Below are 27,251 nucleotides of genomic sequence, written 5' to 3'. Positions count from 1 at the left end.
GCTTTCTGACCGCCACAGAATAAAAATAAACGTAGGGACAAGTAGACTCGTCCACAGCCATGCTAGCAGCACTGTGACGCTGTACGGTGGTGTTTTGAGCTAAATGCTAAGCATGCTAACTTTTTCACAGTAACTAAGCTAATGTGTTTACCATGTTCACAACTTTTATTTAGCTTGTTAGCATGCAAACATGTGCCTATGTGCAGTCAACACAAAGGTAGGAAGGCCATCAGCGTTGCAAGATTTTGGTCTTAAAACAACAGTAGGCTATTGGGCAAATTAAACATTTTGACTGGATGAAAAGTGATGAAATGGCATCACCAAAAAGTGAATTCTGTTGTCATGACAATCCAAATAATAGAGACATTGTGAAATACAAAGATACACTACAATTCCTTCATTAGCTGTTGAGATGTTTGTATGACAACATATTAGGGCCACTGTAAATTTGCGACTTTAAAACTAACAAAGTGGCAAATTTGCTAGTTTTAAAGTCACAAATTTGCTAGTTTTAAAGTCACAAATTTGCTAGTTTTAAAGTCGCAAATTTGCTAGTTTTAAAGTCGCAGATTTACTAGTTTTAAAGTCACAAATTTGCTAGTTTTAAAGTCGCAAATTTACTAGTTTTAAAGTCACAAATTTGCTAGTTTTAAAGTCACAAATTTACTAGTTTTAAAGTCACAAATGTACTAGTTTTAAAGTCACAAATTTGCTAGTTTTAAAGTCACAAATTTGCTAGTTTTAAAGTCGCAAATTTGCTAGTTTTAAAGTCGCAGATTTACTAGTTTTAAAGTCACAAATTTGCTAGTTTTAAAGTCACAAATTTGCTAGTTTTAAAGTTGCAAATTTACTAGTTTTAAAGTCACAAAATTGCCACTTTAATCTAGCAAATTTGCGACTTTTTCTGTCAGAATATTGCCCACCTCTCTTGGCTCTGTTTATTTTTTTTCCTACAGTGGCCATCATATATTTGAAACTAAAGTGGTGAATTAGCTGAAAAACAGGTCAGCTAGCCATGCTGCTAGCACGGCTACAAACACAGAGTCACTCCCACCTGTTGAGCTAATACTGAAAACTCCTCTTCACCTGACAGTGGAGGAAATATCACCTGTCTGCCACGCTGGAACGCACCTGAGCATATTTTCCCAGACAAGGTGCAATAGGACGTTGAGCTTGTTGCCGGAGGCCCTGACGGATTATTATGAAAGAGGTCATGTAGAATTGTGCCCACCTGTCAGGACACGTCGCGGTGCAGCAGTGTGTAAACAGCATCAGGCGGTGCACGCTGGGAAACACGTCGTCTCCCCACTTGTTCCTTACCTTTCAAAGGTTTTGATTTGTTGAAACTTAGAAAGCGGTGTGTGAAAAGGAGAAGCTGCCTCTTGGGCAAGCCGGAGCACGTCGTGACCAAACGTGTCGCACACATGAACAATCCTGACAGGAAGAGGGTTTTTAATTGAGTCATGACAGTGACTGTTGCGTGTCGTTTCCCATGAACACAGCTTCTCAAAGCCACACCGGTATGAGACATAGAGGTGTCAAGTGCTTCCCATTTGTTCCAACGGAGATCAAAGAAGGCTGGAGACTGGAGGTTAGTGCGCACCAGGAACAGATGGATGACATCACAACTCTCAGATATACAGATAATAAACACCAACAATCTGCTTCGTGTACACACACGCCGTCACACCGTCTCCAACATCCCCCCGGATACAAACACACGCATGTAGGTGAATACACACTGAGGAGTGCTCTTCTGTGTGGGAGGCCTACACAGCAGCTGGTTATGATGGAAAACACTCGACACTCCCACCGACACCCCACAGGCCGTCCCTGTCATTGTGACGCACCGGGGGGGCTGCCGATTCCCCAGAGCCTCCGAAGCTCCAGACCTGGGGGAGAGCGGCCTATCCATCAGCGGTCCAGCTTTCAAACAACTCCAACCAAACAGAGAAGCAGTTGATTCTGCACAGTTGGTTCCCAAACAATAGACACACACACACACACACACACACACACACACACACACAGGCGAGCAAGGAAGCACTCGCACAATCCCAAGTCTATGCACGCACACAGACACATGCGCACAGCGCTGCACATGTTGAAGCCATTATCCTGTTGCTTGTTAAGTCATTACTCTATAGCTTGTTATTTTCTCAAGCAAGAGAAAGCAATCTATCCACAAAGGAGTGCTGAGAGATTTGCCACCCGACTGAGCCTTGGGATATGGGAAGTTACCCTGAAATTTGAGGAATGTGGTGAGGTCTGAAACCTAAGGAACAGAGGAGGAAAAAAAAAAAAAAAAAAAAAAAAACCCCATCTGGAACAGTGAAGCTTCTTTCCCGGAGTCTCCAGGTCGTAGCTGCAGCCAAGGCTGTATGAGATGTCCGCGGGGAGGGAGTATTATAGACATTACTGATGACGGTGCAGAAACGTTTCAGTCCACCAATGAGACACGGAGGAACTGACATAGTCTGAGAGCTTTGACATATTCACGCTGGATCTCAGACATCTGGTTTCCATTTCCCTCCTCTCCCAAGACAGTGAGTGCTGGCAGCGGGGCCTTTCAATGAAATCGTCTATTCCACTTCCTGTGCTATCAGCTTAGCATAAGTGTGTGCAGGGTAAAGCGATGCACAACACATTTAACATGAACTGCACTGCTTTCTTCTGGGGTTTTTTTGTGTTATTTTCTTCGTTTCCACCCCCCACCCCCACCCCAGGCCTTGACGCCACCCTCAGGGTTTATTAGCGGGAACACCCCATGAGCAGCCATTTTTCACGGCATCCTCTCTCCGCTCTGCTCCACACTAGGAAAAGTTGCGAGCCAGCACACTCTCACCACACTGCTAATGAGTGACACATGCCCCCGAACTCCGCCGCCGACACCTAAGATCAAAGCCCTGGAAGAGAAGGGGGACTGTTTTAAACATTAAACATCCCCATCAACCTCCTCTTTGACACCCATGCGATACGTCTGAGGGCAGCCAAATGGTGACGCACCTGTCCAATCTACATTTAACACACAGGCAGCGGCCGTGTGTCTGTCTCGTGCTTCCCATTCACGGGGGCCGGCGTCAGGAAAGCAATGTGTATTCCAGCTGTGTATGATCAGAGATCAGATGACAGCGTTCAGATGTGTCGCATGTCAACCGGAAGAGACACAACTATTCATCTGCCGCCCGTAACACCTGACAGATCAAGGGAGGGGATGGAAACCTGATCAAAAGTCTGTATCGACACTCGCATCGACCCCTGTAATCCCTGCACTGCTGTTTATGAAGTCAACTGCTTCACCCACAAGCAGCTGAAATATTGTCCAAGCAGTTTCCACACTGTTGAAGGGCGTCGAGAACAGAGCGGGTAGACGGGAGAGGGAGGGAGGGGAGGGGAGGGGCTAGCCAGGGCAAAGGCAGGAAATCCCAGTGCAGCACGAACTATTTTCCTCCATAGTTCCACCAGAACAGCTCTTTGTACCACTCTCCCACCCCCCTCTATCAGGCCTCTGTCTCTGACAACCATCCACTGCTGCTCTACAAGGCAACCACACCACCACCACCACGGAAAAACAATCCAAACCTCTGTCACACACACACACGCACATGTGTAAGTTCACTGGTGGGCCGTTACTCAGCAGTGCTGGGGCTGTGGAGTGGGGATCAAAGCATGGGGTTCCCCTCCATCTCAGTCCAAAGTCCCACTGTGGTCGGGCCCATAGACAGAGAGGCACCTTATTTTACACAGAGCCCTCAAATGCCAAAAACACTCAAGGATACGACAGAAGGAGCCCACATATGGGCTGTAAACGCGTTCCCCTTTTCCTGCTACACAAATTCAACACAGGAGGAAAATGATCTGTGGCAAATCAAGGCCCTTTTTCTTTCTCTCGTCAAACATTCCTTGGCGGTGACTCTCAATACCCTCACAGTATCACTTGATCATGGAGGACGCGCATGCTCTTCATGTGACTCCAATGAGGAGATGGCTGTGCCGAGGCGCACGGCAACACAACTCCGTTCCTGTTCGGGGCTTTTTATTTCACGGCGACACACATTCCTCTTCATTAAGACGGAGCGGGGTCGAGGAATGGGAGACATTCAGGGGCTGGTGACACTCGTGAAGGAGCCGGGGGGGGGGGGAAAAAAGCAAATATCAGCGTTTGACTCCCTGCCACACCACCACTACTCACTGACTGTGTGTTTCCATTTTGCAACATCAAATCCAGACACAGTGCTGATTTGTTGTAGAGCAGGAACCAGGCCTGTGATTGACTTGGATTTATTTTATGCACCAGTGAGACCCCATGCAAAGACTGAGAGGCCTCCAAAAAAGCCCACAGCCAGGCTCCTTTTCTCCCCCCCCCCTGAGACGAGCTCCAAACTGTAGAAGAGGCAAGTGTGAGTATCGTGGGTAGGAGCAGGCGAGGCACCTTGCAACAGCTGGTCTGAATTATCCGTGGGGTCGGGGGTAGTCTACTCCGGGAGGTGGAGGGGAGGTGTGGAGACTCCTGGCGCCAGGATCGGGCCAGCAGGTCAGGGAGGATGACGATTACCAAAATACTAGCAGGCGGCCATAGCTCTGCAGAGAGGGGGTGTTCCTGGCTCACACCGCTTAAAACTACAGGATGGGAAGGCAAGTGGACGAGCGTGGGGGTGTGTGAGAGAGCGAGAGAGAGGGACGCTCCTACTTCCACTTCCTGTGAGATAGCCCCTTCCTGTCATTGAGAAACATAAAGAAACACCATGTTAGTGACTGTTAGGTGGAATTACCTTCCATTCTGTCGTCGAGTGCAACGACACACGAGTGTTTCAGGGCTCACGTGAGTCCAACGTCTTATAATATGCTCGTAATTAAAGGACTCCTCTTGGAAAAATGTAACTTTTTTCTTTTGTTTCTGTCGAAGCCATAAAACCAGCTGCTTGCAAGGTGCAGTCCAAGGTTCCCTTTGTGCTTCCTCTCAGGCTGAACTCACCACATGTGAAACCTGTGACATCAGTGGTGACATACAGGAACATGGCCCCCTCTGCTGGTGAAAGCATGGGATTACTGTACTTGTGTTGATAAAAAGATGTCCAAATAATGCTTCTGAACCAAGACAAAGCAAACAGTACAGTGTTGTGATTACTGTGATCTCTTTGTCCTGTCTCTATAATGCATAATGTGTCCATTATATTATTTAAAATGTACAATCAAATATGCATTTCTTTTATCCGTTTCTTTCGTGTTCTTAGTGTGAATGCAACTTCAAGTTTCTCAGTCAGAAAAATGATATTTGTGCACATCACGCCTTCATTAAATCCAGACTTGTGTTGATGTCGAGTCGGGTTCGGCCTGAAATGAGCCTCAGGCACCTTCGTTTTGATCAAACCCAGCCTGGTCAACATCCTGGATGACGTCGCCGGCTTCAACAGGCATATTAATGGTCATACGAAGCAGCATCTTCATCTCCAAGGAAAATACTATGATCCCAACCAGAGCCAAAATGTTCTTCACCATCTGACATATATTTACACTCCCAATAACTTCTCTTGAATTTATGAATTTATGAATTTTTAACAAAAAAAACAAAGGTTTTCCTTAAACGTGACATTCTTACATCTACAAAATGAGTGCCTTTTGTTCTAATATAATACAATTTTAAATAACAGCTCTCTACTTTTCTCTTTTCTGTACAAAATCTCAGAAGTTCTTGTCAAAATATATACATTTCCAGGAATTGTGTGGCTATCATAATATGAATAAATGAATGTATTAAAAACAGACATTTAATATGAGGTCAAAACTAACGATGCAGATGGAGAGACTGTAATCCCTGCTCTCTGGCAGTAGAGGGCAGCATGGTGCAGTAGTTCCCCCAAAGGAGTAAACGTGCTTCACATTTGAGTGGCATGTAGTGACAAGAGGACCTGTAACACTCCCTCAATGGGACGTATTTCCTCTCTACAAATATCCTGACATTTGTTTCTGCATATTCAGATTTTCCTTCCCCCCTGCTCTGTCAACAGCGGCAGGTAAAGAGACTCGGACGTCTGATGTTCACACTATTCTGAACCTGCCAATTAGGAGATGACTACATACTGCTAACATCGTCATATTGAGCACTAAATGCAGTGCGAGAGAAGAGCATTGAGACGCAGTGTCAGCTGTCCAAGTGTCTGGCCCGCTGCCGAGAAGTAGCACTTCTCTGGATGCCAATCTGATCCTTCTGTTAGGTCTCGGAGCCGGAGCAGGGCCTTCCCTCAGGACCCTCTTCACCTGCTCCTGCTCCAGCGTCTTACTGCTGGACATCCCGGGGCCCCGCATAGCTCCGGCTAGCTGTTAAATGTTGGCCGGATCCCTCAGAGGCCATGGTGGCAGATTTAGGCCCTCTGCTGGTAAAGCCACTTAAAAAGGTGAAAGAAGAACAAAGATGTTGAAAAGTAGAAATCCATGGAAGGTGGGAGAAAAGGGGATGAGGCATGGCATCTGTCACACCATTCATATCCGACAGCTGTCAGCACTTTAAATTAGGATTTCCATATTTATATTTTAGACCATCCCAATTCACATTACATCATACTTTTTATTTTTTTTATTATATGAGATAAGTAGGACATCGTACCACCAACAGGACACACAATGAACTGTATCATCAATTAATCATCAATGGAATCGCTCCACATCAATAAATCCACAAAAGGTATCATAAAAACATGATTTCCATAAGATTTTCATTTGATTTAATTTTTTACTTTGTGCTGGCTACTTATTTTTTTAAATGTATTACTTATATACTTATTCTAAATTCTGGTACCTAAAGGAACAAGTCACTGGTATTAGTTGTAATAAAACAAATAAGTTTACAAATATAGATATATTAAAATTATATGTAAATTTGACGATGAAAATGTAAATCCACAAAAGCTTAATTTGTTGTATTAATGATTTGTTTAATAAAAATAAAAATAAAAATGTAATAATGGAATTTTCATTTTCACATACTACTTAGAAGCCGTTCACATTTCATTTTCAAATTGATTGAAATTTGAAAATGTAAATGCAGTATAAAAATGTAACATTTCCCATGAATGCAAGCAGTATTTAAAGTAACTGTGAGGAAATATTGACGGTCTATGAAACGGCCTAAATGTAATCCTGATGCCTCTCCATGACCCACATGATTAAATGAGATCATCTTTGAGAAGACGGTCTATTTCTATCTAGTTATTCACGACGCTCATCATCCACTGAGTCGGATGAAATTATGCAGGATCACCAGAAACCGCTTCAGCTCAGACCCCAGTTGGGTCTCCAGCCTCGCTGCTCTGCCTCTGTGCTGCCGGAGGCCGAGGCTGCAGCAGACCCGCCGGAGGGAAGGGGGACATGGGAAAACCAGAACCAGCACTGCTCCGGGCAGACTGCCAGACTGGGTCGCATTTTTAATTTGACTTAAATCTCGCCTACAAATTCAAATTAACATTTGATTAATGTCCGTGTAAGCAAAGGTGACTTTGAAACTTTTAAAATGAAACGTCAGCTTTTCCATTGTCATTTCAATACGGTAACAGAACGGCCATATGAGTATGTAGAAATGAAAAACCCAAATTGGATTATTGCATTTTGATTGAGGTTTTTACTCAAATACCACATACATAGAAATTATAATTTTTAGATTAATGAGATAATATTCAGATTCCTGAACATTTAAAAGAAAACCTATAATAAAGGGAGTTTCTAACTTCATAATAAGCCATCAGCTCTGCTCTTATAAATGTTATGAAGTCACTGGGGTCATTGGGGTTCAGTCACACTATTGGATCAATTAGAGCTCGAAATGCAGGATATTATCAGACATTCCCTCAGTCTACCAACCCAATTACTGTTTTTATTAATGACTTATTACTGAAAAATGATTGGGCCATTATGTATACTATATCATGTATACTATATAAGGCAAGGCAATTTTATTTGTATAGCACCTTTCAACAACAGGGCAATTCAAAGTGCTTTACATTAAACATTAAAAGCATTGGAGAAAAAAAACATATTAAAACAAGCCAATAATAAAATAAAGTTTAAAATGTAAAAATAAAAAAATAAAATAAAGTTTAAAATTTAAAAATTTAAAAATAAAATAAAGTTTAAAATTTAAAAATTAAAAAATTAAATAAAGTTTAAAATGTAAAAATTAAAAAATTAAATAAATAGATAAATAAAAATGTATTAATTAATTAATTAAAATAGATAAATAAATAAATAAATAAATAAATAAAAATAGATAAATAAATAAAAGTATACTTATAAAGTATAAGCTACTGTCAAACTTGTCCATCCTCTGATTGGACTGACCACAGACTGACCACAGACTGACCACAGAGCAGTTTGAGAGCCGAGCCAGGCGTCTCCTCCGGTCTCTGTTCTGTGTTTCGGTGCTTCGGTCCATATTTCCCCTGAGTGATCCGTGTCACTTCTAACCGCCTGGCAACCACGTGAATTAATTGAACTTGCAATTTGATGGTGTAACACATGCGCTTGCCAGTCGGCCCCCGCTTGTTTGAGCAGTTGCCACGGGCAACAGGTGACGGGAGGTGGCGAGAGTGTCTGTGTGCCTGCATGCACTTTGGCGTAGGCATGTGCATGTGTGTATAAAGGAAATATAGGGGGGCTCGGAGCCTGTGTAAACTGTGAAGGAGCCGCCACGCAGCTCGCTGAAATGCCTCTCATTGTGACAGCAGCTCTGTTGAAACAGCGATCGTGGTCAGAGGGCGAGCTCCGCCACCTGCATCCCCTGGTCAACTCCGACAGACCCCCAACGGGACTGACAGTAAATTAGCCGGAGCTATGTCTACAGCGACAGTGAGATTCTGTAGGTCACCAACTGAAGGTCTTTCCAAGCAGCTAGACAGGTTTCCCTTCCAAGTCTATTTAAAGTCAAGCAGAGCGACTGAAGTCATGCTCCACTGTTTAGAAACGGTGATTTCATCGCATCCAAAATACAAGCCGTTTAAAAACACACCTTTGTGTGAACTGGACTGTGGGGTACACACACGTGTCAGCGACGCCACGGCGAGTCGATAAACTCATCTTATTGTTGTCTCTTCATCACACAGACAACATTCAGCACTAAAAAAGTGCATTAAGACTTAGTGATCTACAGCAAATGACGTCACAGAGGCTCGCCTCCAACTGTATTCACCAAATAAAAATGTAGCCACGCGTTACACAAGCGACGGGTTGCTCATCGTAGTGTGTAAAAGAAGCCGTGGAGCTCCTGAGGGATGTGTCTAAGTGTCTGCACAGCCTTATTAACCCTTTACTTCTGCTTTATTGGGCAACGGGGGGGGGGGGGGGGGGGGGGGCTGCAGCAGGGCTCTCACTGGGATCCTGGAGTGCGTCAGATTGTCTGCGGGCCTGTGTTTGGATAAGGCAGCATGCCCATTGTCTCCGATGCCCCAGCTGGGCCGTGGTATGCCTCCATGCTCCTGAAATAGAAAGACAGCTGAGGGCTGCCATACATACTGAGGGCAGGGCTGGCCTGCAGGCCGGGCCCACTGACCCAGACCACAACTTAGTACAATGAGATACGTGGTATTGTCTGGAGCCAGGGGCTAATAGCTGAGGTATCAGAGCCCCCCCAAATGGCTCGCTAAAAGACTGATTAACTCTGCTCGTGTGCTATTACCGCGTGTGGGTGGGGTGTGGGGAAGGGTGGAGTGGGTGTGGAAGAGTAATTGGGGCTTTAGAGTGCGTTGGTGCCACGCGTCAGCCCGTCTCCACTCTGATGAACCGATGGCTAAGACCTGAGCCCGCACAGTTGCTGCAAGGTATTGAAGGCAGGCACGAGGCGATTACGGAAATATCCACCCTCGATGAATGCTTTGATCCAAAATGAAACACTGCTCCGCCGCCCATTTTTAGGCCGCTGCTCCAGAGCAAAGCAGGGGTCTGAATATTTGCGCCGTCAAGCGAGCAGCACTTTTAACAGAAAGAGAGAACACGTAAAAACAAAAAGGGACGCAACATTTCTTATGATGTTTTTAAGGGTGTTTCCCGTGATTTGAATTTTGAAAGCTGGGTTTCTCATTGTAGCGCCTCTGATGAGCAGTCCCACCTGTGCATAAGCCGGACCAGGGAGAGAGGTCCGACCGTGTCGCGTGCGATGAAACACTGCTGAGAATGACGAGAGTCCTAATTCCCCAATCTCTCTGCATCCCGCTGCCTAAGCCGGCCGGCATCCAGTGCATGATGATCTAAAACAACTGCGACAGACCCCCAGATCAAGTCTTCATGCCCAAAATGTCGGCCCCTCACTTGCACATCACCAACCCCCCCCCCCCCCTCCCTCCGCCTCCCTCCTACAGCTGGATGTCATGTTTGGTCATGTTATACAGGGAGGTAATTCAAAGCAGCACAAACGTCTAATAATCAAAACACGAGCATTAATGGAGCGGGCCACATTAGGGTGTAAATGATTTTGAGGAACACTGGGGACGTAAGGAGAGCTGTTGCAGCGAGGATTCAGCTGTTGCAGTATAGCAGTGCAGAGAGATGTGCTGGGGGACGACGCTACCGCCGCATACACTCCACTATGTGTGTGTGTGTGTGTGTGTGTGTGTGTGTGTGTGTGTGTGTGTGTGTGTGTGTGTTTACGTGCCGGAGTATGTGGACTTATTTAAAGCCAGCAGCTCTGGGGATTCATCTCCTCCTCATGTGTTATCAGCATGCCAGCTTTTCAAACGGTGCAGCAAGTGACATAGTACATAAACCAGCCTCTGCCTCTCTGAAGAGCCCTTGTCCCAGAATAGCTCCGGCCCGCTCTATCGGACTGATGCCCAAGAAAGTTTGAGCAATCATGGAAACACCTCTCGGCCTGCCACGGCAACAGATAACGGCGTCAACAAAGATGGCCGTCCCTCAAGACAACACATCCATTGAGGAGTCAGCTTTCTGTATTTGTGGGGAATTTAAAAAAAGGAGAAGAAAGACGTGACGTTAAGAGAAGGCATGTCACCTCGCTGGGTTTCATACAGCGCGTCGGACGGCTGTCTTCGGCTAATCCACGTGGCGTTCTGCAGAATTCGAGAAGTTAACAGTCAATCTCCCTATCAGGAATGCTGGACTCTGGCTTTGTCTATTCTGAGAAACTGTGTCCCCCCCCCACCCACCCCCTGCTGCACTGTCACCCTGCTCTCATACCAGGCACCCACCTCTCCCCTTGCTCTGAAGGTCAGATCTGTGTGAGAGGCGCAGCGCTAATGCCAGAATTAGTGGATACAAGGGGAGCGGACAGAGCCGGCACCTTTAAAGAAAACTTCTATCATTTACTCATCTTGATATTTTTATGAAATAGATCATTTAATGACAGCAGCTACGTGTGACACCCTGTGTTACCAAGATGTTCATCTGAAGGCTCCACTACTTCATCAGCAATCCGTCAAAAAAAAAAAACTCGAAACAAACGGAAGAACTTCCATCACATATCCTGAATGTCGTCACTCATGTTTACCGCTTTTACATTCACGCCAGGCACTTTATTGCGTAGGAGCCACGCGCCATGTTTCCCCTCTATTAATATAATGTTGTGTATTTATAGTAGCATGTTTAATGCCACACAGCTCCTGAAATAATCTCTTCTAAGGTTGCATCCTCTGTGCCCACACACAATAGCAAACATCCCCGTTGGCACACCACGACGCTAAAAGCTGCAGGGCCCACTCGGGTTCATAAACACTCACATAAAGAGAGGATTATTCATTATCAGGAGGTATATTCTAGATAAAAATGGCACTTAATACTACTTATTGAAACTTGAATTTACTTGTAGTATAAATGCATATAATGTGGTGGTTTTCCTGAGAGTATTCCACTTTAAATGACAGTTTTTTTGGAGGTGTGGACACTAATCACCGTCCTGTTGAGACACTGATGCACTGCCCTTCAAAACTTTACAGCGTGAAAACATTCCCCCCCTACAGGGATGCTCCAAATGCATCTCTCCCACTCCCCGCAGTGTGTACAGTGCATAAAATAACTGAGATACAAAAATAGCCGGCTTGGGTTTAGCGCAATGACAAAAACGTAGCTTTCCTTTTGTGTCAATTGAGACAGGCACTCAGCACCAATAGGCGCCGGAGGAGGTGGCATATGCTAATGACGGACAAATGTCCACTGACCGTGACCTTGAGAAACACAGTATAAAGGAGGGCACATCTCAGCACGCTGTTATTTCGTTGTGGTCGTCCTGAGGTCAGTGGACAACTTTTTTTTGGGTTGGTGTTCCTTTGTTTTACGCGCGGCTCGGCTGCCCGTTTTAAAGTGTCTTATAGAGTCCTAGTCTCAGATACAGCAGTGTAGTGATCCGGTTTACTTTGGATGTGTCTATAACCCGCTATAGGTTCCTACTTTTTTTGTTTGTTTTTGTTGTTGATAGTGGATCCGAGCTTTTTACGCACACGCAGGTTTTCACATAGACAGATATCACTGACCCTAACGCAAAGCTTTTCATTTTTTCCTCACCAAAAGGAATTCCCTCTTCACTGCTGCGTCCGGTTGTCGGGGCCGACGAGGAGCTGCCACCATGCCGCGCTTAGAGCTGAAGGAATTCGGGGAGGCTGCGCCGTTTTTACGCAAATCCGACCTGGAGATGGTGGCGTCGCACAACGTCGTGTTTGACGGTAGGCCGGAACCTTAGAGCGACAAATCACACTGGATTATATTCATAGGAGAATTTAATTCATATTACATTCATGTGTTCTTAAATAAATCAGCCGATGGTGTGAGATTCCCGTTGTTGCAGTGCTTTTAAAGACACAATGAACAGCCTGGGAACATGAATATGTATAGTTAATATTACCTCATGATACAAATTAAATACAATCACAGAACTGTTTAAAATAACATTTGAAAATGTATCTATGTATTGTGAACTGTTTTTAAGGTGTCATACATTTTAGTTATCAAATCAACACACTAATTAACTACTTTGTGATACTTTTGTGATATTTGATGTGTTTCTTTATCCCTGTTTTTGGTATCATGGCTCATCATCCCATTCAATGCTGTTAGGTAAGAAGCGAGCCTGGATCCCGGATGAAAAAGAAGCATACATCGAGATCGAGATCAAGGAGCTCAGCGGTGACAAAGTCATCGTTGAGACCAAAGACAAAAAGGTAAGAGATCGTCCTTCTCTCTGTAGAAATGAACAACAACAACAGGCTTCACGGTAACACGTCCCCCTGCTCGTCCCTTTAGACCGTCACAGTGAAGGACTCTGACATCCAGCAGATGAACCCTCCTAAGTATGACATGATCGAAGACATGGCCATGCTGACTCACCTCAACGAGGCGTCTGTGCTCTCCAACCTGCGCAGACGTTACTCTGCCTGGATGATCTACGTGAGTGTGCCGTTATGGTGTTTCCTCTCTCCCCGTGTTTAAAGGAGGGTCTTTATTTCACTGTTTGGAAGGGCAGGGCATCAGCGTCCACACCTAGAAAACAAAAACTGTCATTTAAAGTGGAATATTCTCAGGAAAACAACCACATTATATGCATAGAATACTAACAGTGAATTCAAGTTTCAATATTAGACTTAGACTTATCTTTATTGATGCCTTTGGGATGACTCCCGCAAGGAAATTGGATTTCCAGCAGCTCATGAAACTTAACTAAATAAATAGAAATAATAATAATAAAATAATAATAGAAAGTAAACAATAAAAACTCTTAGTTAAATATGTAAGGAAAACAATAGACAGTAAACAATAAAAACTCTTAGTTAAATATATATAAAGTAGAGATAAGAATACAAGTAAAATAAGTGAAGTGTAGAGAACTGTATAGAGGATAAATATACATACATAGAGATCAAATGTGTTTTTTGTACAGTGGATAAATGACATTAAGGATTAAGTTATTGTACAAAAATAAAAAAAGAAGAGGTATGTATGAGTAGATTACTAATTGTTAATTAATTATTAAGCGCTATATCTAGAATTTGGTTATTATTTTTACTCACCCTCCACCTCCTGATATCACAAATGAACAAAAATAATAAATAATAATAATAAATTGTATTTTTAATGCACTTTATATCAACTCAATGACCTCAAAGTGCTATAATACACAAAAAAACAGGATAAATGATCCAGATTCAGTTACAGAGTTTCTGCCATCACCATGACAACCACCGACCCCGTTGTTCCCTCAGACCTACTCCGGCCTCTTCTGCGTGACGGTGAATCCGTACAAATGGCTGCCCGTCTACACGGCCCCCGTGGTCGCCGTCTACAGAGGCAAGCGGCGCTCCGAGGTGCCGCCACACATCTACGCCATCGCAGACAACGCTTATAACGACATGCTGCGCAGTGAGTGCACACTCACACAGTAAACACAGCGTAACACAAGCAGAAATACATGAACATCATGTGTGACCTCTCTCCTCCTCAGATCGGGAGAACCAGTCCATGCTCATCACGTAAGTGTCGACGGCCTCAAATGAATATATGAATATATATTTCTCTGTCTCAAATAAGAGGATTAAACAGCTAGAACTGTAAGCAGCCATACAACATATCAATACACTTTACTGGATCATTTTTCCTCCAAGTTTTTCTCTCTTGTTTTTCATGTCCCTTCTGTTTTATACCATGCGGTGTAGTCCTTTTGATTTACACTACATTTGCTATTTCGTGAGCATTTTTTCACCTGTTGTATGTGCACTTTTTTTCACACTCCTATAGCGGAGAATCCGGTGCTGGCAAAACTGTCAACACGAAACGTGTCATTCAGTATTTTGCCATTGTGGCAGCTATTGGGGAAACAACTGCCAAAAAAGGAGTAAGGCTGATGTGGCAACAATTTTTGTTTCACAGCTTTTTTTTTTGCTGTATTTTATTTTTTGTTTCCTTAATTTTTTGTTTTTTTGCGACCCAGGAATCCTTCAGTGTTTCCCCTTTCCATTTTCCTCACTGTCCCAATGGTGAATGTGAGAACTGATCATGTCTGAGTCTTTACCCTCATGTGTTGTGAAGCCCTTTCCAGCCACTTCACTCCTTCTTATTGATTTTTAACTATTTTTCGTTTCCCCTTTCCATGTCATTTTTTTTGTTTTTGGCTCAATATTTTCCATTATCTTTCCCTTTGCTTTGAGTTTTGACTTTTCTGTGTTCGTTTTTCCTACCTTTTTCTCCCACTTCATCATATAAAACAAGGTGGCCATTTTTTTACCACAGCTTTAACAACCACAATCTAATTTTCCAGCTGGTTATGATTTTTCCCTTTTTGGTGAAAGCATTATTGAATCTTGTGTTAAATGATACGGCGCTCACTTCTGGCTTCTCCGCCCTGTTCTTTTGCAGCAAGGTCCTGCCACTAAAACAGGGGTGAGTTAAAGCTTTGTTATATTTAACAATCATTCAAAATTAACTGTGCATTGTAAGAAATGATATTAATAATGGGACTTTTTTAATGTCCTTTCTCAGGGGACGCTGGAGGATCAGATCATTGAGGCGAACCCTGCCATGGAGGCGTTTGGTAATGCCAAAACGCTAAGGAATGACAACTCGTCACGTTTTGTGAGTAAATCCCCTGCATATAGATTACTGTATAAACATTTAATTGGGTTTGACTATTAATAATTATAATTATGATGTATTTATATGGATATTTTCCCACAGGGCAAGTTCATCAGGATCCATTTTGGACATACGGGCAAACTAGCCTCGTCCGATATTGATATATGTGAGTTAATGGTCACACACATAATATTCATCATCATGTACTTCTTGTTCATGTCTAATGTGAACATGTTTCTGTCCTCCAGACCTTCTGGAAAAGTCCAGAGTGATATTTCAGCAGCCCGGCGAGAGGAGCTACCACATCTACTACCAGATCATGTCCCAGAAGAAGCCTGAGCTGTTAGGTGAGCCCTTCTGGCTGCTCTGGATACTTCTCCTTGTGTTTTTACGCCTGCAGGACTGACGCTTGAATCTCTGTTCCAGACATGCTGCTGGTGTCCTCCAACCCGTACGACTACCACTTCTGCTCCCAGGGCGTGACCACCGTGGAGAACATGAACGACGGCCAGGAGCTGATGGCCACCGACGTAGGAGCTTTTCTTTATCCCACACGTACACATTGCCCTCGGGATCAATAAAGGATCGATCGATCTATCTATCTATCTATCCATCTTCCTATCTGTCTGTCTGTCTACCTGTCTGTCTGTCTATCTACCTACCTACCTGTATACCTACCTACATACCTGTCTACCTGTCTGTCTACCTACTTGTCTACCTGTCTACCTACCTATCTACCTTTCTACCTGTCTACCTACCTACCTGTCTACCTACTTGTCTACCTTTCTACCTGTCTACCTACCTGTCTACCTACCTACCTGTCTACCTTTCTACCTACCTGTCTACCTATCTGTCTACCTACCTACCTACCTACCTACCTACCTACCTACCTACCTACCTACCTACCTACCTACCTGTCTACCTACTTACCTGTCTACCTGTCTACCCACTTGTCTACCTGTCTACCTACTTGTCTACCTGTCTACCTACTTGTCTACCTGTCTACCTACCTGTCTACCTTTCTACCTACCTGTCTACCTACTTACCTGTCTACCTACTTGTCTACCTTTCTACCTGTCTACCTACCTATCTACCTTTCTACCTGTCTACCTACCTATCTACCTTTCTACCTGTCTACCTACCTACCTGTCTACCTACTTGTCTACCTTTCTACCTACCTGTCTACCTACCTACCTACCTACCTGTCTACCTACCTACCTGTCTACCTACTTGTCTACCTTTCTACCTGTCTACCTACCTACCTACCTACCTACCTACCTGTCTACCTACTTGTCTACCTTTCTACCTGTCAACCTACCTATCTACCTTTCTACCTACCTGTCTACCTACTTGTCTACCTGTCTACCTACCTACCTACCTACCTACCTACCTACCTACCTACCTATCTGTCTACCTACCTGTCTAAATCCAGGTGAGTTTTGCGCAGACTGAGTGGATTAATGACGTTGTGATATCGTCTTATTGACAGCATGCCATGGACATCCTCGGCTTCATGGACGACGAGAAGTACGGGTGCTATAAAATCGTTGGAGCCATCATGCACTTTGGAAACATGAAATTCAAGCAGAAGCAACGCGAGGAGCAGGCGGAGACGGACGGCACTGAGAGTAAGAGTCACGACGGGACATCCGGGACAAAAACAACATTGTCATTTAAAAGGCAGGTCATGTGATGTTTTGTCCTGTTTGATCACCAGGTGCAGACAAGGCCTCATACCTGATGGGGGTCAGCTCAGCTGACCTTATCAAGGGCCTCCTGCACCCGAGGGTGAAGGTGGGCAATGAGTATGTGGTGAAGGGACAGAGCGTCGAACAGGTGAGGAGACGTCCGTGCTCCATCATTTTTATCATCCCAAAGACGATGAATGAGATCACGTTTCTGTAATATGAACATATCAAACCCTGTAAGAGCAGAACACATTCAGGGCGTTCAGCTTCGCTCCATTCTGCTCGACCACGAGTATGCCGATGACGGACGGTTTCTTAATCCTCTCAGATCAATACACTCGCCACTCCACACACACTGGAATCTGGTATCCAAGCAACAGAGACTATTCATGTGAATGACAGCTGTATTCCTTCTGTGTGTGTGTGTGTGTGTGTGTGTGTGTGGGTGTTGTAGGTTAACTATGCCGTCGGTGCTCTGGCCAAAGCCACATATGACCGCATGTTCAAATGGCTGGTGGGAAGGATCAACCGCACCCTGTACACCTCCCTGCCCCGCCAGTACTTCATAGGGGTCCTGGACATCGCTGGGTTCGAGATCTTTGAGGTACGTTCATCAAATCCTGCACATTTCTTTTATGAGATTACATTTAGAGTTAATAAAAAAAATGATTTCTTGATTTCAACAGGCCTCATCCTCTCTTATTGTGGTGAATTAGCTCGACTGCAACATGTTCTTCATGCCGTTCACACCCGTTCCTCTTCCATTGCAGCTCAACAGCTTCGAGCAGCTGTGCATCAACTTCACAAATGAGAAACTGCAACAGTTTTTCAACCACCACATGTTCATCCTGGAGCAGGAGGAGTACAAGAGGGAAGGCATCGAGTGGACCTTCATCGACTTCGGGCTGGACCTCCAAGCTTGCATCGACCTCATTGAAAAGGTAAAGAGTTTCCTCCGTATAGAATGTTGAATCATAAATGTGTGTTCACATATCTAACGATCCGCTCTTCCCTCCAGCCGCTGGGCATCATGTCCATCCTCGAAGAGGAGTGCATGTTCCCGAAGGCATCAGACGCGAGTTTCAAAGCCAAGATGTATGATAATCACATCGGCAAGTCGCCTAATTTCCAAAAGCCGCGGCCGGACAAGAAGCGCAAGTACGAGGCCCATTTTGAGCTGGTTCACTACGCCGGAGTGGTGAGTGTGTTCCCACTCACCGTTACAACGCCTTCAACCTTCATACCAACACACCAAATTCAATAACATGCTTTCACAGGTACCATATAACATTATTGGCTGGCTGGACAAAAACAAAGACCCACTCAACGAGACGGTGGTGACGTGTTTCCGGAAGTCCTCCAACAAGCTGATAGCATCTCTGTACGAGAACTACGTCACGGCAGACTCAGGTACAGGTAGCAGGGTTCTGACTGAAGGCTGTGTCGACGTAGGAGACGCCATGAGGAGGTCCAATTAATCTCTCTGCTCATTAACTCACAGTATCCGACCACAAGACTGGCGGCAAGGAGAAGAGGAAGAAGGCGGCCTCGTTCCAGACCGTCTCTCAGCTGCACAAGGTGAGACCCGACACCGAAAACGCCTGATCACGCAGGCGAACGCAGACGACTCCAGATAACCTCCGACCTTTTGCGTGGGCTTCATCGGAACGGCTGGGATGGAGGCAGTTAAGACTTGCAGTGATGTTTAGGGCAATGATCACATGAACATCACTTTAAGTCTGTGCTGGCTCCCCTCTCCTTGGCATCGAGGATTTCACGTCAAGTCTTGCAGAATGAAATATGTTACGTGATGATTTAGTTCTAGAATATTCAAGGTATTATTATTTAACTTGACTCGGGGGCGTTTCTCCTTTCCTACAGGAAAACCTGAACAAGCTGATGACCAACCTGCGCAGCACCCAGCCTCACTTCGTCCGCTGCATCATCCCGAATGAGACCAAGACTCCAGGTAAGGAAGCACAATCGCTACATATCATCAGGAGCTGAACCAATAGGGGCTCATATTTGAAACTTGTGTGTTTTTTTTGCGCAGGGATCATGGACGCATTCCTGGTGCTGCACCAGCTGCGCTGCAACGGCGTGCTGGAAGGCATCAGGATCTGCAGGAAAGGCTTTCCCAACCGCATCCTCTACGCTGAATTCAAGCAGCGGTAAATAGATCGCTTTTAAATATCACGGCATAGACTTGGAGTCCCAGTGATAATCCGCCCTAAAAACACTCTTTTATTCCTACTTCCAGCTACCGCATCCTGCACCCCCAAGCCATCCCAGATGATAAGTTCATGGACAGCAAGAAAGCCTCAGAGAAGCTGCTGGCCTCCCTGGACATCGACCACAACCAATATAGATTCGGACACACAAAGGTAGGAAGTAACACAAAAAAAAAGAGTTTAAAATGAGACTGTTTTATTATAAAAAAAAGAAAAAGATAGTTACATTTTCTCCCCCCGGTGTCTTGGCTTCGTGTAGGTCTTCTTCAAGGCGGGTCTGCTGGGTCACCTCGAGGAGCTGCGGGACGAGCGTCTGGCCAAAGTCCTGACGCTGCTGCAGGCGGCCGCCCGGGGCAGATTAATGAGGAGGGAGCTGAACAAGATCACGGAAATGAAGTAACAAAATCACGTTTTATAAATGAACCTGAATTAAAGATAAAGTGTATTCATAGGCAGTGGAAAGCCTTTGAGATTAACATCACAGGAAGACATGAGTACACACACACACACACACACACCCCCAACAGTTGCCATTCTGAACAGGTTCAATAGCAGCACAATCAGCCGGGAGCCTTTCAGCTTGTGATACACTACACCTTAGTGTTCACTCCCTCCCTGGAGTATGTGTGGCATGCAAGGGCAGTGTTATCGGCGTGTGTGAGGCATGCGCTTGCCCTTGTATGGTTACCAGGCATGTGTGTGGCCCTACTGTTAATAAGGGCCCTCTTGCTCTATCTCACACACACACACCCTCTCGCAGGTCTGTGGCCATTCTCTCCATCCACCCTCTCTAAATTAAACAATGCTGACGGTGTCCTCAGAGCCAGGTGGCGACATGTGTCAAGTGGCAGCTGCTCGGGCCCTCCCTAAAAATACAACCCCCCCCGGCCCCTCCCTGGATGCCCGATGGCCCCTGGCCCCTTTTGTCCGCGGCGCCTGTACTTCTAAGTGAGTGCATTGATGGGATGCGTGGCGGGTGACAGAGGATTAAAGTCGGCCGCTTGACAGAGGGCTTTCGTTTCTAAATAAACACGGACGCTCACCTTTCGAGAGGCATGGAGTCATGTAAAAAATGCAATCGTCCCCCCCCCCCCCCCCCCACACCCACACACACACACACACACACACACACACACACACACACGCACACACACACACAAACACACACACACACGCACACACACACACAAACACACACACACACACACACACACACCTCCCACCCGGCGTGTGCACGCTCACTCAAACTCACCCTCTAAACCCTGACAGGGAGTCCTTGACCGGTCTGCTCCGGGTCCATATTTAGGGCTGTGAGACGCCGTTCTGCTGAGACTAAAACAATCTGTTTGGTAACAGCCACGATGCATCAAAAACAGCATTAGGTGTATGATTTCATTTGGCCTCCGTCTGCGTATGATCAGATACAAGAGGGTGGATAGCAGCAGGATTAGTGAGTAAGTCGCTCAATAAATAAATGGGGAACTCCGCGATAAATCTTTCTGACCTTCTTCTCTTGACTTGATCCAAACTTCACATCCACAGACTCATGTAATTCATCAACACGTGTTTCCATTTAGTTCTTATTATTTTAGTTTGTTTAGTTTACTCAAGTCTGCATTTATACTATAAGTGGCAGAAGATAAATGTTGCAACCATTTATCCATAATGTTTCTCTAACTTCTTCAACCATTGTTTCATGCTTTTAGCCAACGAGATCAGCCATTAATCCATCACTTTTATCTCATTTATATTCTATTTTAAATATTTCATTGATGCAATACTTTTAGTTAACTGTTTAGATGTTTCTGCTCGCTTGTTAACTGGTTTTCACACTTTCTGAACTGTGGTTTTTAAGTGTTTCAGCTGAATAATTATTTTATTTTATCACTTGAGCTTGAATATTTCCCTGTACTCCCTGGTTATTGCATAATGGAGTATAATTATACCTGATTGTGAATCTTAGTGGTATAATTGTCACTCATCCAATCCCTCCTTCTTATTCCGTCTTGTTCTTAGGGAGGCTCTAATGATCATCCAGTGGAACATTCGGGCCTTCAACAGCGTCAAGCACTGGCCCTGGATGAAGCTCTTCTTCAAAATCAAGCCTCTACTGAAAAGCGCCGCCACCGAGAAAGAGCTGGTCGCTCTGAAGGAAGAGATGAGCAAGCTGAAGGAGGCGCTGGAGAAATCGGAGGTCAAGCGCAAGGAGCTGGAGGAGAGGCAGGTCAGCCTGGTCCAAGAGAAGAACGATCTCTCTCTACAGCTTCAGGCAGTAAGTGAGACGCCGCACGCATTCACACATTCAGCGTTTGGAAAGACAGGTAGGATGGGAATGCACTGAACTCTTTGTGCCCTGCAGGAGCAGGACAATCTTGCAGATGCCGAGGATCGCTGTGAGCTGCTTATCAAAACCAAGATCCAGCTGGAGGCCAAAATGAAGGAAATCATGGAGAGGCTGGAGGATGAAGAGGAGATGAGCTCCAATTTGCTCGGCAAGAAGCGCAAGCTGGAGGACGAGTGCGCTGAGCTGAAGAGAGACATCGATGATCTGGAGATCACTCTGGCTAAAGTGGAAAAGGAGAAACACGCCACTGAGAACAAGGTATGGGATTTGGAGGAAGAGCCACGGCACATCCAGGAGATTGAACATACAGGGGGGAAACAGAAATAATAGTCAGTTCTTCTTCTGGATCGCAGGTGAAGAACCTGATTGAGGAAATGGCAGTTCTGGATGAAACCATACTGAAGTTGACCAAAGAGAAGAAGGCTCTTCAGGAGGCTCACCAGCAGACTCTGGATGACCTTCAGGCGGAGGAAGACAAAGTCAACAGTCTGACCAAAGCCAAGGCAAAGCTGGAGCAACAAGTAGACGATGTGAGTGTTTTTAATCACGTAGAAAGAGCACAGGTGGTCAACATCCACTACATAACGTGTAACATTTTCCAACCTTCCTCCCATGAATCAGCTGGAGGGATCACTGGAACAAGAGAAGAAGCTGCGTATGGACCTGGAACGGGTCCGACGTAAGCTGGAGGGAGATCTGAAACTCTCACTGGAGTCCGTTATGGACTTGGAGAACGACAAGCAGCAGCTTGAGGAGAGGCTGAAAAAGTGAGTGTTTTTGTATATATTCACAGAAAAACATGATCTTGCTGATGAGAAGTGATGATTAACAGCGATGGCCAAATGTCTCCTACCAGGAAAGACTTTGAAATGAATGCAGTCAGCACAAAGATTGAAGATGAGGTAGCCTTGGTCAATCAGCTCCAGAAGAAAATAAAAGAGCTACAGGTAGAAACTAGTCCCTTAACCTCAAACAAGAGTGCTTATGAAACATCATTTTGACAGAATAACGGACCGTTGCTTTCTTCCAGGCTCGTACCGAGGAGCTCGAGGAGGAGCTGGAGGCCGACCGGGCCTGCAGGGCCAAAGTGGAGAAGCAGCGTGGCGATGTGTCTCGTGAGCTGGAGGAGCTGAGCGAGCGCCTGGAGGAGGCCGGCGGGGCTACCTCGGCCCAGATAGAGGTCAACAAGAAGAGGGAGTCGGACTTTTTAAAGCTGCGGCGGGACCTGGAAGAAGCCATGTTGCATCACGAGGCCACGACGGCGACCTTACGGAAGAAGCACGCCGACAGCATCGCGGAGCTAAGCGAGCAGATCGACAGCCTGCAGCGAGTCAAGCAGAAGCTGGAGAAGGAGAAGAGCGAAACCAAACTGGAGGCCGATGATCTGGCCTCCTGTGTGGAGCAACTCTCCAAGGGCAAGGTAGGATAAAAAAAAAAGAGGACAGACACGCTGAGTATCCATCAAAACAAAACACACAAAACATTTCCATGTCTTGTCTGCAGGCCTCTTCAGAGAAGATGTGTCGCCTGTATGAAGACCAACTGAACGAGTCTAAGGCCAAAGTCGACGAGCTCCAGAGGCAGTTCAACGACACAAGCACCCAAAAAGCCCGTGCCCAGGCTGAGAGTGGTAAGGAGCTCTCATTTTATCTTAAATCTCACAAACGGATTTCACAGACCGGTCAATAACACAAGGTTTTGCTCCATGTAGCCGAGGTGAGCAGGAAGCTTGAAGAACGGGAGAACATGGTCTCCCAGCTCCAACGGGCCAAGACCGGCTTCAGCCAGAATGTGGAGGAGCTCAAGAAACAGCTGGAGGAGGAGAATAAGGTCCGCCACATGTTCTGATCATTTATAAAAACTGGTTGCTACCTTTGCAGAAAACTCTGAGCTCCTCCACTTTTGTCTAACTGCTGTCATTATCGGTCCCTTAAGGCGAAGAGCGCCCTGGCCCATGCACTGCAGTCGTCTCGACACGATTGTGATCTCCTGAGAGAGCAGTACGATGAGGAGCAAGAGGCCAAGGCTGAGATGCAGAGAGGTCTGTCCAAGGCCAACGCCGAGGTGGCTCAGTGGAGGACTAAGTATGAAACTGACGCTATCCAGAGGACCGAGGAGCTGGAGGAAGCCAAGTGAGTCAGAACTTACAAAAGTTGATGGTATACACAACGATTGTTTGAATGCACGAGAACCTGATGCGTTTTCCTCTCATTAGGAAGAAACTGGTGACCCGTCTGCAGGACGCTGAAGAGACGGTGGAGGCCTCGAATGCCAAGTGCTCCTCCCTGGAGAAGACGAAACATCGGCTCCAGACAGAGATCGAGGACCTGGTCATTGATCTGGAGCGATCCAATGCTGCCGCTGCTGCCCTGGACAAGAAGCAACGCAACTTCGACAAGGTATTAGCTGATGGCAACTATTACAGAGGGTTGCTTTTGCTGTCCTAATTGGTCAGATGAATAATAGTCTATTTATGCATTTGTCTTCATACCTGGTCACTTGGTTAGGTCGTTTGTACAACAAGATAAACCGGCTCACGTCTCATTGTTTCCTTCAGGTTCTTGCTGAGTGGAAGCAGAAGTATGAAGAGTGCCAAACGGAGCTGGAGACCTCTCAAAAAGAGTCTCGTGGCTTGAGCACAGAGCTCTTCAAACTGAAGAACTGCTACGAGGAGGCCCTGGATCATCTGGAGACCATCAAGAGGGAGAACAAAAACCTCCAAGGTAACTGTTGTTGTAGCTCACGTCACAAATACACAGAAGTTTGTTTTTCCCTTAACTCAAAATATATCTAAACTATTTTTCTTTCTCTACTCCCGCAGAAGAGATTGTTGACCTGACGGATCAAATCAGTCAGGGAGCAAAGACCATCCAAGAGCTGGAGAAAACCAAGAAGAATCTGGACTTGGAGAAAAGCGAGATTCAAGCTGCCCTGGAGGAGGCTGAAGTAAGCAGTTAGTTAGTTCTCTCACTCCCACCTTCTTGTGGTCTTGGACCTTTTTGACAGAATACCTTTAAGCATTACGTGTCGGTCTGTATCAGGGCACTCTGGAGCACGAAGAAAGCAAAACCCTCCGCATTCAGCTGGAACTTAACCAGATCAAGGGCGACGTCGACAGAAAGCTGGCAGAGAAGGACGAAGAAATTGACAACCTTCGGTGAGATTAGTTGATTACGCTTTTCATCCTTCCTAATAGCAGAACCGATTCCGATCCATCGAACACTCCATACAAACTATTTCCCCTCCGTGATGTCTTTCAACTTCTAGCCGAAACCACCAGAGAACCCTGGAGTCCATGCAGGCCAACTTGGATGCCGAGGCCAAGTCTCGCAACGAGGCGGTGCGCCTGAGGAAGAAGATGGAGGGCGACCTGAATGAGATGGAGGTGCAGCTGAGCCACGCCAACAGGCAGGCCGCCGAATCCCAGAAACTCCTGAGAAACCTGCAGGTTCAGATCAAGGTGAGTCCGTCTAGCAGCCGGTCGATGAACTCACCTGATGTGTCCGATTCATTAATACGTGGAACAAAGTCCATCCACCTAAATATTTTGCTCGTACACCAACTGTGACTCCAGGACATCCAGTTGGAGCTGGATGAGACTCTTCACAAGAACGAAGAGCTGAAGGAGCAGGTGGCGCTGACGGATCGCCGCAACAACCTGCTGGCTGCTGAGGTGGAGGAGCTAAGGGCTCTGCTGGAGCAGAATGACCGCGCACGCAAGCTAGCTGAGCATGAGCTGCTTGAGGCTACCGAGAGAGTCAACCTGTTGCACTCTCAGGTAGGATGAAGCATTGAACACCAGCCTGCATTTAGGAAAAGTAGTCCCCTTCAAATTAATAAATGGGCTTCAGAGGGTGATTTACTATACTACATTATAAATATTTACTACTACTCGTCGTGGGTGTTGGCTGACTTTGGCCTTTGCGTCACTCTAGTTAGAAGCTATATTGAAGACAATCCTGAGATCATTGTTGAAACGGACTCTTTTGCTACAGAACACTGGACTGATCAACCACAAGAAGAAACTGGAGAACGATCTGTCCGTGCTGTCGAACGAGGTGGACGATGCTGTGCAGGAGTGCCGCAATGCAGAGGAGAAGGCCAAAAAGGCCATCACTGATGTAAGATCTGAATGAACCAAACACACAGTGCATGGTACATTTACACTACTGAATATCTCCTAGCTGTGTTTGTAATATTTCAGTAACTTGATCTCTAGTGAGGGATTACTTGATGTCCATTTGACCCTGGTGCTGTGAATCGTCGTAGGCCGCCATGATGGCAGAAGAGCTGAAGAAGGAGCAGGACACTAGCGCCCATCTGGAGAGGATGAAGAAGAACATGGAGCAGACCATAAAAGATCTGCAGATGCGTCTGGACGAGGCCGAGCAGATCGCCCTCAAGGGCGGCAAGAAGCAGGTCCAGAAGCTGGAGGCCAGGGTGAGAACCGGGACCAATGATAATCCTTTGAAAAAGGGTAGTGAGCTTCGTTTGTAATGGATGGACTTGTCATTTTCGGGTCTTGCTGGTAGGTCAAAGAACTGGAGAATGAAATGGAATTGGAGCAAAAGAAGAGCCAGGAGTATCAGAAGGGAGTACGCAAGTATGAGAGGAGAATCAAAGAGCTCTCCTACCAGGTAAACCACCAGTGAGTGCACATGATGACATGCTGAACATATGAATACATGTTTTTAAGACCCTCCCCCCTCTGGTGCCGTCTATGCAGGGTGAGGAAGACAAGAAGAACCTGGTCCGCCTCCAGGACCTCATTGACAAGTTGCAGACCAAAGTGAAGAGTTACAAGAGACAGGCTGAAGAAGCGGTGAGTTCACTGTAGTTTGGCATTATTGTCGGTTATAACCGCCGGTTACACCGTTACACTTCATGGGTTCCTTGGTTCCTGCAGGAGGAGCAGGCAAACACCAACGTCTCCAAGTACAGGAAGCTCCAGCATGAGCTGGACGATGCAGAGGAGAGGGCCGACGTGGCCGAATCGCAGGTCAACAAGCTCCGGGTCCGCAACCGGGACCAAGGTACCAAGGTTGGTGAACGAAATACACTTCATATTACGGTACGCAGCCCAATTGTGTGACCCTTTTTAAACGCACTTATTAAAATGAGCTAGCGGGCTTCACAACAGGAACTAATCTCAGAAGAGACGGGACGTAATCCTGCGTTGAAGATGACCTCATATAGCCCCTCTCATGTGATCTCCAGTGCAGTTATGAGGAACTCTGGTGACACTGTGTATGCGGTTGCTAATAAACATCTCTGTCTTGTGTATTTCAGCACGCTGAGTGATGGGAGGCTGAACGCCGCAGCCAAACATATCACAGTCAGCCAGCTGCAACAGCTGTGCTCGTCCGTGAAGACGCACCCAAATAAAGATTTCAAATATTTACTTTAAATATGACCGGTTTGTTGGGGTTTGTT

The 27,251-nt window shown here is 45.8% G+C and overlaps 1 protein-coding gene across 3 annotated transcripts; it reads left to right on the top strand.

The window, feature by feature from the left end:
• Positions 1-12,232: 12,232 nt before the first annotated feature.
• Positions 12,233-27,226, top strand: myh7ba (myosin, heavy chain 7B, cardiac muscle, beta a; the record flags this gene model as incomplete). Of its 3 annotated transcripts, XM_084019395.1 has the most annotated exons (43): positions 12,233-12,251; positions 12,505-12,656; positions 13,048-13,151; positions 13,234-13,377; positions 14,190-14,346; positions 14,429-14,456; positions 14,722-14,818; positions 15,463-15,555; positions 15,658-15,721; positions 15,804-15,902; positions 15,982-16,085; positions 17,045-17,183; positions 17,273-17,391; positions 17,698-17,847; positions 18,014-18,184; positions 18,262-18,441; positions 18,521-18,653; positions 18,745-18,821; positions 19,125-19,212; positions 19,297-19,414; positions 19,504-19,627; positions 19,734-19,870; positions 21,491-21,746; positions 21,834-22,076; positions 22,172-22,348; positions 22,440-22,585; positions 22,675-22,765; positions 22,849-23,238; positions 23,322-23,448; positions 23,530-23,648; positions 23,754-23,950; positions 24,034-24,217; positions 24,376-24,541; positions 24,640-24,764; positions 24,860-24,975; positions 25,086-25,278; positions 25,393-25,596; positions 25,814-25,939; positions 26,088-26,258; positions 26,351-26,455; positions 26,545-26,640; positions 26,725-26,906; positions 26,940-27,095. In XM_084019395.1, the coding sequence occupies 42 exons, from the start codon at positions 12,560-12,562 to the stop codon at positions 26,941-26,943; spliced, it is 5,841 nt and encodes a 1,946-aa protein (XP_083875521.1). In that variant the 3' UTR covers positions 26,944-27,095. The 3 variants fall into 3 exon arrangements, with proteins under 3 accessions (XP_083875521.1, XP_083875520.1, XP_083875519.1); XM_084019394.1 differs by lacking the exons at positions 12,233-12,251; positions 12,505-12,656; positions 13,048-13,151; ... (2 more) ...; positions 14,429-14,456; positions 14,722-14,818 and adding an exon at positions 15,346-15,363 and having other exon boundaries at positions 26,940-27,093; XM_084019393.1 differs by lacking the exons at positions 12,233-12,251; positions 12,505-12,656; positions 13,048-13,151; ... (3 more) ...; positions 14,722-14,818; positions 26,940-27,095 and adding an exon at positions 27,108-27,226 and having other exon boundaries at positions 15,502-15,555; positions 26,725-26,859.
• Between the last annotated feature and the right edge of the window lie 25 nt (positions 27,227-27,251).

Source organism: Eutrigla gurnardus, assembly GCF_963514095.1.
Source record: "Eutrigla gurnardus genome assembly, chromosome: 2".
Taxonomy (NCBI): domain Eukaryota; kingdom Metazoa; phylum Chordata; class Actinopteri; order Perciformes; family Triglidae; genus Eutrigla; species Eutrigla gurnardus.
The sequence above is the reverse complement of the archived record's forward strand: the minus strand, read 5'-3'. Positions and strand labels throughout refer to the sequence as shown.